General features: G+C 40.7%; 1 protein-coding gene across 2 annotated transcripts in view; it reads left to right on the top strand.

Annotated features, from left to right (window-relative positions):
• Positions 1-13,262, top strand: part of Cep192 (centrosomal protein 192) — a 116,518-nt gene that overhangs the window by 41,521 nt on the left and 61,735 nt on the right. For both annotated transcript variants that reach the window (XM_042683664.1, XM_042683665.1), the window contains exons 17-20: positions 129-951; positions 1,050-1,173; positions 6,082-6,256; positions 11,566-12,472. In XM_042683664.1, coding sequence (XP_042539598.1) covers positions 129-951; positions 1,050-1,173; positions 6,082-6,256; positions 11,566-12,472 — 2,029 coding nt within the window. The remainder of the gene's footprint in view (positions 1-128; positions 952-1,049; positions 1,174-6,081; positions 6,257-11,565; positions 12,473-13,262) is intronic.

Here is a 13,262-nt window from a genome sequence, read left to right on the forward strand (position 1 = left end):
TCAGGCAATCACTGGGTCTTAGAACATTTCTGTGTGGATAAAATGGGCTTCTTTAAATAAAGACTAAATATATGTACTTATCTGTGAAAGTAGAATAAGTTTATCTGGTGTAAATTTTCTCATTTTAGGATACTTCCTTCAGTAGTGTCAAACACAAGGAATGCAATGACTCACTGCATAATGATGGTGATTCTGTACTTAGGATCAGCACCATTGCCTCAGCAATTGCAGATGTGTCAGTGAGTGCTGATCCTGCCCAGCTCGTTGTCATGATGAAGGCACTTAGAAATAAAACCAGAGACAAGACTTCTTACCAAGATGATAACCAGAAGGGCCATTCCACAGTGTCTCATCCCTTACCTAATGACTTAGAAAAAAATAATGGGTACACTGCATTTGATATGGAAAAATACCTTAAGAAGACAGAAGTTAGTAGGTCTGAAGGTGGATTGGAAGAGCCTTCAAGGGCTGGCACATCTGATATTTGGAATTTATCTTTACCAAAAGAACAAACTATTCAAGACATCCATATGGTTGACTCATGTGCTACTAATATAATTATAAGGGAACCAAAAGAAAAGATAGCAACTCTTTTTTGTGATGAAAATGGAGAACAGGACAATCAGGAGCCACTTGGAACCGAAGATTCTTCAGGCTCAGTTCTTAAAATTACAAGAATAGTTGATACAAAGACGTGTTTCATTGATAATAATAAATTGTCAGATATGCATAACAATGAGAAAGAAACTTCCTCAGTTTCTACTCCAACAACCAATAGCTACTCATCAGTAAGGAACCCCAGAATAACATCCCATTGCTTCTTACAAGAGTATGAAGAAATACGTGAAAATAGAGAAAATCAGAATCAAAAAGAGTGTGTTAGTGAAGCAAGCAGCAGTGACAAGCATGTGACTTTTGAAGAACAGTGCAATGTCCCATCTGAAAGTGATGGTAAGTATCTAAGTGATTGACTACATTCACAAAATCATGCTTTTTTTTTTTTTTTTGTTTTTTCTCTGTTCTTATTGGCAAATACGCTTTTCTGATAGGTTTGAAAAATACCTCTCCTGAGCATGCTGGGTCTGGCTTACAGGAGGATCCGGAGAGCTTCAGGCCTTCTACCTCATCACTCAGCCATTCTCCTAGTGAAATTTCTGGAACAAGTTTATCAAGGTATGTGCTTATCTTGGTTGTTTTTTGTTTTTTAAATAAAATATGTGCTCTGTTTAGAAAATTGGAAGTGTAAATTTCTCCTTTAGATTCCTTGCAAAGGTAAAAAATTAAAAAAATATTTTGTGAATTTTTTCTTTTTTTTTTCTTTTTGGGTCCGGTCATGGGGCCTGAACTCTGGGCCTGGGCGCTGTCCCTCAGCTCTTCAGCTCAAGGCTAGCACTCTACCACTTAAGCCACAGCGCCACTTCCGGCTTTTTTTCTTTTTGCTTATGTGGTGCTGAGGAATCGAACCCAGGGCCTCTGGCATGCAAGGCATGCACTCTACCACTGAGCCACCTTCCCAGCCCCTTTTGTGAATTTTTTCTGTGTAAACTTTTATGCTCTGCGATTTTCACTTATGATCATTCTCTGTCTACAAAAGGAATAATGTTGCCAGGGTTTATGCCAAGAATCCTAGCCACTCAGAAGGCTGAGATCTGAGGACGCAGTTTGAAGCCAGCCTAGGCACACAGATCTGAGACATTCTTGAGAGCTTGTTTGGAGTTCTAGCAGGGGATGGCAGCTACTCGTATACCCTTGACCGAAGACCAGTCCTCCTCTATCGGGGATGGTCGTCCTCTTCGACCAAGTGCGCAGCTTCGGGAGGGACGCACATGGAGCAGTGAGGGAGGAAGGGAACACCTTCCTAGCCAGCCAGATCAGCCGAATCAACCCTGGCGATCAATGGGGTGACGGATGTCGCAGCCAGATCGCCCTCACATCCCTTAGACATTCTTATCTACAATTAACCAGCAAAAAGCTGGAAGGGGAGAGTATGAGGCTTAAGTGAAGAAAAGCTGAGTGAGAATTGAGGCCCAAAGTTCGAGTCTCTACCTGCAAGTGAAGTGTGCCTGTGCGTGTGCACACACAAAGTATATAAATCGATTTGTTTCAAAATAGTGGATTTCAGTGTTTTTTATTAACTATTTTATAAGCTGTTATTAGAGTTTTGCACATTCATTTGAAATGTGATGCGGGTTAGTTAGAACTGAGTACCAATGGAGAGGTTTGTCTTCCATGTTTCAGTTACTCTTTTGTAGATGCCTCATTTTGAGAGTTTTTCATATACGACACTTACTTGACAGCCAATTTAATATTAAAAGCCATTTGGAGTCATTTAGCCCAACTAGATCTGAAGACCTTCTGGTGATGACATGTTATAGTATGCCTTAAAGCTTTGATTTTTATCTCTTAAATTTTTCGGAGGAGTTAGTTTACTATATGTGGAATGAGGGAGGAAAATCTAGGGTTAGCCAAATTGTTTGCTTTTCAACTGACTATCTTCTTTAAGGATTTTTTGCAAAGATGGCTCGTTTTATTGTCTCACAGCTCTATGTTGGCTCACACTGCCACACAGTGCACTGTACAGATTGAACCTTCTTTTGTTTAAGGAAAAACTTTTATCATTTCTGAAAATGTTTTTCCTGCTTTACTTCCTGCTGCCACTAGGAGTGAACTCCAGTGATGTGGATGTGGGATTCATTTTGATTTCTGTCTCATCCTCTAATGTTTTTTTTTTTTTGCCGGTTGTGGGGCTTGAACTCTAGGCCTGGGCCTCTTCAGCTGAAGGCTAGCGCTCTACCACTTGAGTCACAGCGCCGCTTCTGTTTTTCTGGTGGTTTCTTGGAGATAAGAGTCTCACGGAGTTTCTTGCCCAGGCTTGCTTTGAACCGTGATCCTCAGATTTCAGCCACCTGAGCAACAGATTACAGGTGTGAGCTACTGGAGCCCAGCTCACCCTCTAATTTTATTTTTTAAAGTTTCCTTAAATAATTTTGTCTACCACAGTTACTTCATAGGCTCTGTAGATATGCAGTTTGTAGTAAAATATATAATTTATTTCACACTTACTTACAGAGTCCTTATTACATCTAAGTGTCTTAGTCTATTTTGGCTGCTATAACAAAATACACAATAAAGTCATGGCTTATAAATAATAGACTTTATTTCTCCCAGTTCTGAAGCTTAGAAAGTCTAAGATCAAGGTGCTGGCAGATTTAGTGTCTGGTGAAGGCCTGAATCCTACCTAGTTTACCTTTTTACTGTGTTTTCACTTGGTAAAAGAGACCAGAGAGTACTCTAAGATCTCTGTTATATGGACACTCGTACCATCCACGAGAGTGCTGTCTTCATCTCTTAGAGGACCCACCTCCAAGTATCTTCACATTGGGCATTAAGATTCTACTTATGGATTTTGGATGGACACAAACATTCAAATGACGGCATTAAGGCATTGTTTCAGCACAGGAGAGACCACAGAAAATAAAATGACTAGAACAGAAAGTAGGGTGGGTCATTGGACCCTTCACTCCAACGAGAGCAGCCTGACTTCTGATCATCAAATAAGTAGATGGATATTCATCCATTAATGGATGGAAGTTTATCCATTTATTTGACTGTTTTGAGTCTACTCTCCTTAACCTTGAAATTTCTGAAATATCTCAAATGTGCAAAAATGAAGGGAACAATCACAATTTTGATTTTAAATGTCACCTAAAGGCTTGCATGCTTGAGGCTTGGTTACGAACCTGTAGCACTATATATAAGAGGTACTGTACTAGGAAATTTAAGAGGTAGAACATAGTGGAATCAGTTCAGATCAGGGAGGTATTCTTTTTTGTTTTTTGTTGGTCCTGGGGCTTGAACTCTGGGCCTGGGTGCGGTCCCTGAGCTCTTCAGCTCAAGGCTAGTGCTCTACTACTTGAGCCACAGTGCCACTTCCAGTTTTCTGAGTCTCATGGACTTTCTTGCCCAAGCTGGCTTTGAACTGTGATCCTCAGATCTCAGCCTCCTGAGTAGGTAGGATTACAGGTGTGAACCACTGGTGCCCTGCTTTGGGGAGGTATTCTTTTGAAAGAGATACTGAAATTTTATCCTTTATTCGTCTTTGACTTCTAGTTGCCATGAGGTAAGCAGCTTACTCTACTATGTTATCCTTACCATCATGTTCTCTGCCTTCTTGAGAGGTCTCAAGACAATGGATTGAATCATAAACTGAAACCTCTGAAACTGAGTCAAAATAAAGCTTGTCTTCTCCTGTTTATTCAACTTTGTCACAGTACAGGAAGCACGTAACCATGTACTGCCACTTACATTTGCTAAATATTAATAATGTAGTGTGTATATTTTAGCATCTTTGAAAATGAAATTGTTCCAAATGCAACTAGTGCATTGATCTTCAGGTTTGTTTTAACTACTCTAGACCTTTGCATTTTGTTTTGTAAATCATAGAATAACATTGTCCTTTGAATTTTAAAGCTAATCTCTAATTTTGAACATTTTTCTCAATTAATTTGACTTTGGTGAGTCCTGTCACCCTCTAATTTTTAAAGACACATTTTAATTTAAAAATATCGATTGGTTCCCACACACACAAAATTGCAGAAGGTATATACAGAGGGCCTAGAATCCTTCGCACCATTTCCTTCATTGATTACATCATGGATAATTACAGAGTAGAATTCAATGTCAGTTTATCACAGGTTCACAAAGCTTCTTGTTCAATCTTAACTACTGATGATCCAGTCATCACAGTCATTTAGCTTTGCATTTCACTTTTATCATCCTTATGATTTAGTGTTTTCTTCAGTGTATCTTTCCTCTTCTGTACATTTTGTTTCATTCTGTTGTCTTTGGTTTAGACTTTCAAAAACATTTGATAAAAACTAACTTTTTAAAAAAGCATTTAATAAAAACTAAATTACAACTTTTTTTTTTTGGTCGGTCGTGGGGCTTGAACTCTTGGCTTGGGCACTGTCCCTGTGTTCTTCAGCTCAAGGCAAGTGCTCTACCTCTTGAGCCACAGCACCACTTCCAGTTTTCTGGTGGTTTATTGGAGATAAAGATTTTCACAGACTTTCCTGCCCATGCTGGCTTTGAACCGTGATCTTCAGATCTCAGCCTCCTGAGTAGCTAGGATTACATGTGTGAGCCACTGGCGCCCGGCTAAATTACAACCTTTAACTTGTGATCTTGCAGAAAAATCTCCATGTTTACTAATATGTAGAGTATACTGTAGGGTAATACTGAACTTTCTCATGAACTTGACATGTGGTCAGAGATTTTGAATGAGGACATCATGTTATCTTTCTGAAATGGGTAACCTAGCTAAGCACCTGTACCTTCATCTCTCAGTCATGGGAAAAACTATGGGACTTAGTGTGAAAAAGGTCAAGTACACTAAATGAAAACTATTGGGGAATACAATAGGAAAGTGATCTTACATTGCTGACTTGCTTGGCATACATTCATGGAAGAATATATTGATGGTCTGTCTTGGAGCTATACCACTTTATATTTCTTTCTTTTTTTTTTTTTTTTTTGGGTCCGGTTGTGGGGCCTGAACTCTGGGCCTGGGTGCTGTCCCTCAGTTCTTCAGCTGAAGGCTAGCGCTCTACCACTTGAGCCACATCGCCACTTCTGGCTTTTTTCTTTTTATTTGGTGCTGAGGAATTGAACCCAGGGCCTCGAGCATGCAAGGCAAGCGCTCTACCACTGAGCCACCTTCCCAGCCCCACCACTTTACATTTCTATTAGCAATATTAGCAGCATTTCTTTGTTCTTATCTATATGATTCTCTTTTGTTTCTGCTCTGAGAGCAGGAATTTTTAATGTTTTTGTTAATTGCTATATTGGGTATTTAATAAATTTGTTGAATAATTAATATATGTGTCTGTATATAGTATTTATTAATGAAAGTGGGCAACATTTCTGTTTTATAGTAGCATACTATATAGGTCATTCAATGGAAATATAATTTATAATTTTAAATAATTAAATATAAACTGAGTTCATGGTTGAGTTATGTGCAGGCAAAAATGTTTCTTGGCTGGTATAAATTCTAACGTGAGGTACTTGATTCTTTTTCAGGTGTGCTTCCGAGTGTCTTGCTTCAATAGCTCATCATCAGAAGCTCTCTTCTGAGAGTGAGTTGTCTCAGTCGGTATGTTCCCATACTGATGATATGAGCAGGCTGACATATATGTCTGAACAGGAGAGTACCTGTCCAGCCACAACTGCTGACAGTTGCCCGGAGGACCACAAGGTGGGTGGCACTTTGTCTGATTCTTTTGTATGGCCTTGATTCCTTATATGTTAGTAATGTTTAACTTCTGAAGTTTGGGCTGGGGAGGTGGCTCAGTGGTAGAGTGCTTGCCTTGCATGCATGAGGCCCTGGGTTCAGTTCCTCAGCACCACATAAGCAGAAAAAGCCGGAAGTGGTGCTGTGGGCTCAAGTGATATAGGGCTAGCCTTGAGCTGAAGAGCTGAGAGACAGCGCCCAAGCCCAGAGTTCAGGCCCCACGAACAAAAAAACAACGACGGGCTGGGAAGGTGGCTCAGTGGTAGAGCACTTGCCTTGCATGCCTGAGGCCCTGGGTTCGATTCCTCAGCACCATATAAGCAAAAAGAAAAAAGCTGGAAGTAGCACTGTGGCTCAAGTGGTAGAGCATTAGCCTTGAGCTGAAGAGCTGAGGGACAGTGCCCAGGCCAAGAGTTCAGGACCTACGACCGGACCCAAAAACAACAACAACAACAAAACTTCTGAAGTTCTGGGCTATTTGCCTTCTGTATTACTGTTTACCTTTAACAAGAATTAGTATGCTGGGTGCATGTGACTCATACCTGTGGTTCAAAGGCAGCTGGGCAGAAAAATCCATGAGACTTATCTCTTAATAAACTACTCAGAAAAAGCTGGAAGTGGCTATGTGGTTCAAGTGGTAGAGTGTTAGCCTTGGGCACAAAGAAGCTCAGGGACAGTGCCTAGGCCCTGAGTTCAAGCCCCAGGACAGCAAAAAAAAAAAGAATTAGCATAGGTATATGTGCATTCATATTAACTAGTTATTTCTGTTGTGTTAGTAAGTGTTAGAGGTAGTTTACTGAACTGATTTCAGAAACTGTCTGCTGGAAGACACACTAATGCATGTATGCTCTGGGGATTCAGAAGAAGTTTCCTGAAAATAGATTTCAGGGCAAGGTGAATTGATTCAGCAAAAGTTTATGGGAGGAATGTCTGTGAAACCTTATTTTGCAGACCTGTTTGGAATTCAGCAGGGAGGAAGATGTGGAATTGTGATTTGGGCACTGCATTAGATAAACTCAAAGAAGTTTAGAATGGCTTTAGTGAATCTTATGTGTGGAGGAAGGGAAGTAAGGATAGAAAAGAGTGCAGGGTCTAATAATAGGGAATCTTAGATATAAAACTTGGGAGTTGAAGGGCTTTTATTTATTTTTTATTTTGAAGGGCTTTTATCTTTATTTATTTATTTTGGGGTCCAGTTGTGGGGCCTGAACTCTGGGCCTGGGAGCTTCCCTCAGCTCTTCAGCTCAAGGCTAGCGCTTTACCACTTGAGCCACAGTGCCACTTCTGGCTTTTTTCTTTTTTTTGCTTATGTGGTGCTGAGGAATCGAACCCAGGGCCTCATGCATGCAAGGCAAGGGCTCTCCCACTGAGCCACCTTCCCAGCCCCTTAAAGGGCTTTTAATAAAAGCTGGACACTGACATGACCTGTTTTAATATTTTTAAAGTTTATTCCATGACTAGACATAGTAGCTTACATCTGTAATCCAGCTATTTGGGAGGTGGAAAATGTGGGAGGATTGCAGTTTTAATTAAAAGAGTAAAAAATGAATATGGTGGTACTTGCTTGTAATCTCAGCTACTTGAGTAGTGTAGTAGTAGTATCAAAGTCCCAAGCTAGCCGAGGTCAAAAATGAGAGAACCTTATTAAAAAAAAAAACTAAAGCAAAAAAGAGCTAGGAGCATCATAGAGTGTCTTATCTAGTCAGCACAGGGCCTTTAAGTTCAAATCCTAGTTTTGCCAATAAACACTCCAGTAGATATGTAATAGGTTAAAATGAGTTAAATTAGAACCAAGGAGATTTGATATGAGGCCATTATCATTAAGACAAGAGATAGTGTGAGCTGGTACTAAAGTGGTAGCTTTTAAAAAAATTAATTGATTAATTATTTATTTATGTTAATTATCTTTAAGTAGTTGTACAAATAAGTTCCCATTCTATAAAACAATATATAAGTACAAAGTATCTGACAACATTGTTACTCATCTCTCCTAACCCATCCCTTCTCTCACTAAAGTGGTAGCTTTAGTGGGAGGAGATGAAGAGATTGGAAATATTTATCCAAGAGAAGCTGATATTTTCCTTGTATGGTCTGGTGTGAATGTAACAGTATTCAAGATGAGAGAGTGTGTGCATGTGTGCTTAAACTGAGCCTGGGTACTGTCCATGAATGTTTTTGCTCTAAGTTAGTGTTCTATCACTTTGAACCATAGTTTCATTTTTGGCCTTTTTGGTGGTTAATTGGAGATAAGAGTATCATGGACCTGCCCTGGCTGACTTTTAACCGTTGATCCTCAGATCTCAGACTCCTGAGTAGCTAGGATTGCAGGTAGCAACTTCATATCCAGTTGTTTTTGTTTTTTTTTTTTTTTTTTGCCAGTTCTGGGGCTTGAACTCAGGGACACTGACCTTGAGCTTTTTTGCTCAAGGCAAGTACTCTACCACTTGAGCCACAGCTCCACTTCTGGCTTTTCCTGTTCATGCATAACTGAGGAATCAAACCCAGGGCTTCGTGCATGCTAGGCGAGCACTCTACCACTAAGCCATGTTCCAAGCCCTTCATATCCAGTTTTAAAGAGTTGAATATGACTACTGTAGGTATGTTGAATATATCTCCACCAATCAGCTAAATACATACTGTACAGTTACTAAGTACATGATGTAGTGTTCAATATGGTATTCCATCCATTTCATTGGATGCCATTTTTTTTGGTGTTCCCGGTTATGTAGTCTATATATTCTTAGCCTACTGAGCTTAGTGATAGCCAGGCATGGTAGTACATATCTGTAGTCCCATCACTTAGGAGGATGAGGCAGGAGGACCATCCTGTCTCAACAATGAAAATAGCTGATCCAGAAAACTTTTCTTCTGTTACTTCTTCAGAACCTCCTTAAGAACCTTAAAACCTCCCTAAACCTATTTCTTCACCAACTAGACAGAATAATATGAGAAAAGTAGTGGTATTCACATAGTAATTCACCCTTGAAATACATATTACTTCTTAACAATAATTGACAATCTGATGTTTATCGGTAGTATTGTTTCTAAAACTTTGGTCCAAATTTTCTTTTCCAAGGTAAGTACTAGAAATAATCAATGAGAACTAAATTCTTGTGCATTTTAGCTAGTTATCCTACAGAGCTATAGCTGTCACCTGTCAGGTAATACATTATAAAGGAATGAGAATATTAGCATTCACTAAGACTATTACTTCATACTTAAGAGAAAACTACACACGTTTAGAAATTGGAAAATGCAAGCCAGATGTGATGGCTCATGCCTATAATCCCATGTACTTTGGAGTGTAGATCAAGAGGATCTTGATTTGAGGCCAGCCCAAGCAATAAGCTAGTGAGACCCCATCTCAGGCAGTGTGCATCTGTTCACTCCAGCCACATGGGAGCTATGTAGGTGTAGCAGTCCAGATACATGAGAGGCCAGAGGTAGGGAGATTATAGTCTGAGTCTGGTAAAAACAAGTGACTCCATAAAAAGTACAAAGCAGTAAAGTGCTGAGAGTGTGGCATAATTTGTAGAGCACTTGCTTAGCAAGTAACACCAAAAAGAAAAAAAAGTACAGACAGAATTAAGTATCTTCAAATCTTCCACACATATGACATAGATTAGACCCATAATGGGCAAGGGAAGACCTGGGAATGGCTTTGTGTTGACTCCAATTTGATTTCCATATTATTTGACAGCTTGCCACTGCCCTCATCCTTTGTTAAGTAATTGATGTTTTTTATTATAAAGTTTGCTGATGTAAAACTCTTAATTCACAGAAAAAAATAGGACTTTGCCTGTAATCCTAGCTACTCAGGAGGCTGAGATCTGAGGATCACAGTTCAAAGCCAGCTCGGCATGGCACAGAAGTCTGTGAGACTCATCTCTAATAAACTGCTCAGAAAACTGAAAGCGGCACTGTGGCTCAAGTGGTAGAGTGCTAGCCTGGAGCTGAAGAGCTGAGGGACACCACCCAGGCCCAGAGTTCAAGCCCCAGGACTGACAAAAAAAAAAAAAAAGACTTTACCCTGGTCCTTTGTATAAGCTTTTCAGATGTGACTGATGTATACTGCTTATTTATTTTCCCCTTTTTCTTGGTGCTGGTCCTAGGTCTTGACCTCAGGGCCTAGCTACTGTACCTGAGCTTTTTAGCTCAAGGCTGGTGGTCTGTCACTTGATCCACAGCTCCAATTCTGAAGTTTTGGTGGTTAATTGGAAATAAGAGTGTCATGGACTTTCCTTCTTGAAAAGTTTCAAGCAGCATCATCAGAGCTCAGCCACTTGAGTAGCTTGGATTATAGGTGTGAACATATAATTCTTTTTTTTGTTGGTTGTGGGGCTTGAACTCAGGGCCTGGGTGCTGTCACTGAGCTCTTGTACTCAAGGCTAGCACTTTACTAGTTTGAACCACAGCTCTACTTTCAGTTTTCTGGTGGTTAATTGGAGATGAGAGTTTCATGGACTTGGCTGCCTGGGTTGGCTTCAAACTGTCTCAGCCTCATGAGTAGCTAGGATTACAGGTGTGAGCCACCAGTGCCTGACTGTAATTCTTTTTTTTTTGTCGGTCATGGGGCTTGAACTCTGGGCTTGGACGCTGTCCTTGTGCTCTTCAGCTAAAGGCGAGGGCTCTACCGCTTGAGCCCCACAGCACCACTTCCGGTTTTCTAGTGGTTTATTGGAGATAAGAGTCTCACGAACTTTCCTGCCCGGGCTGGCTTTGAACCGGGATCCTCAGATCTCAGCCTCCTGAGTAGCTAGGATTACAGGCCTGAGCCATTGGCGCCCGGCTTGTAATTCTTTTTATAAAACATTGACTGTAGGCTGGGTGCAGGTAGCTCACGCCTGTAATCCTAGCTACTCAGGAGGCTGAGATCTGAGGATCGCGGTTCATAGCCAGCCAGGGCAGGAAAGTCTGCAAGACTCTTATCTCCAATAAATGACTCAGAAAACCGGAAGTGGCGCTGTGGCTCAAGTGGCAGAGCGCTTGCCTTGAGCTGAAGAGCTGAGGGATAGCACCCAAGCCCAGAGTTCAAGCCCCACGACTGACAAAAACAAAAAACATTGACTGTAGTTTTCTTAGGTAAGTCTGAATTTTATAGGTGTATATTTTAGTTATAGTTATATATTTAGTTATATATTTATATAAACCAACTCCTTTTAGAGGCAGGATGCATATATATCTCCTTATAGTACTTGAGATCATAAAAACACGGTTGAATTTATTATATTTAGTTTATATATCTGGGGATTATTTTTTACTTTGTCACACAGAGTGATATCACCAGTGAATTGAGCAGCACAATTACGCAAGCCGATCTAACTCTATCGGAGGAACAGGCTATTGGAAATCTTAGAGAAAAAGTACCAGTTCATAACAGAAGAAAAGGAATATTATCATGTATTGCTCAAAGCAAGTTTGATTTGGAAAAAGGAACTGAAACCACTTCTTTGAGTAGCAGACCTGAGGATGGAGAATCTTATTTTACATCGAGTCAGGATTCTTCCTCGAAAAGTAGAGAGCCTGTGGGAACCAGTGAGGAAGGTTTGACACCAAACCCCAGTGAACTAGACCTGATCAGTCTGACTCTGCTGAGCAAAGCAGATGTGGGCCTTCAGGCTGGATCAGCCTCATCACATCTTTCTGGGTCAAGCCAGAAGACTACAGAAGAAGGTCAGAGGATAACTTCTAAAGACCCTTCAACTGCCAGCAGTGATACCAGTGGCCAGATTCTTAATCAGAGCACTTTGGGAAACCAGCTCAACCTCCCTCCATGTCTTATGGGTCATGGCTCTGCTGTTGATATGCAAAACATGCCTGCTGTGCACCCTTCACTTTGGACCGGACATTCTGTGAGCACAGCTCCCTTGGCCCAGCAGTATTTGGGGACCTTCCCTTCAACTGCAAATGTTAACAGGCCTCCGTGCCATGCAGGTAGCACTTCAGTCTGTGGATTCTCTGGATATTCTTACCCTTCTGTTGCTGGAGAACATATGGCTATGGGGATATGTTTAGGACCAACTCTTGCTTCCGGATTGATGGGTCCCTCTTCCTTTTGTAACTCATGTTCTAATGCCTTACGTCAGAACCTGTTGAGTACAGCAAAACCTTTTTCAGTGCAATCTGTTGGTGCAAACTGTGGAATTGAACAGTGGAATTCAGGAACCATGCCAAGATTTGGTGAGTTTTTCTGAAGTTTTTCCTTTGCCCATATTTAGCATCCCCAAATACTTCTGTGTGTGGCAGGAATCACTGAAGTAGGTTTAGAACAACACTAAGTGTATGTATGTGGGTGGAATGTGCTCCCCATACCTTTGTCTTCCTAGTTTTTCTTTTCCTCTTCACTGGATTTTTGTTATTCATCCAACTCTCAAGTATGCACTTTAGGGTTAGATCTCAGAATGAGTTACTCCATTGAAGTAGTGTGTGGGGCATGGTAGTGGGAAAAGATGGTGGTAGTATTAAGAATCCAAGTAGTAGTATACATCTAGAAAGTCAAAGCCTCTGTGGTTTCTTCTTCTTTTTTTTTTGGTTGTGAGGCTTGAACACTAGGCCAGGGCACTGTCTTTTAGCTCTTCAGCTCAAGGCTAGTGCTCTACCAGTTGAGCCACAGAATCACTTCTGGTTTTTCTGGCAGTTTATTAGAGATAAGAATCTCATGGATTGGACTGGGATGTAGCTCAGTGGCAAAGCGCTTCCCTAGCAAGTGCAACGTCCTGGGTTCAATCCCCAGTGCCAAAAAAGAAAAGACAAAAAAAAATACAGTTTAAAGAATCTCATGGATTTTCCTGCCTGGACTGGCTTTGAACTCTGGTCCTCAGATCTCAGCTTCCTGAGCAGCTAGGATTATAGGAGTGAGCCATCAACATCTGACTCTCTGTGGTTTCTTATGAGGTTAAGTAGTAGATTATAATTTGGGAGAGAAAAAGAGGTCAGGATTATCTGATGATAATAACATCAAAGAATTGAT

The sequence above is a fragment of the Dipodomys spectabilis genome, unplaced genomic scaffold (genome assembly GCF_019054845.1).
Source record: "Dipodomys spectabilis isolate Male_0828 unplaced genomic scaffold, ASM1905484v1 ptg000083l, whole genome shotgun sequence".
Classification (NCBI taxonomy): Eukaryota; Metazoa; Chordata; class Mammalia; order Rodentia; family Heteromyidae; genus Dipodomys; species Dipodomys spectabilis.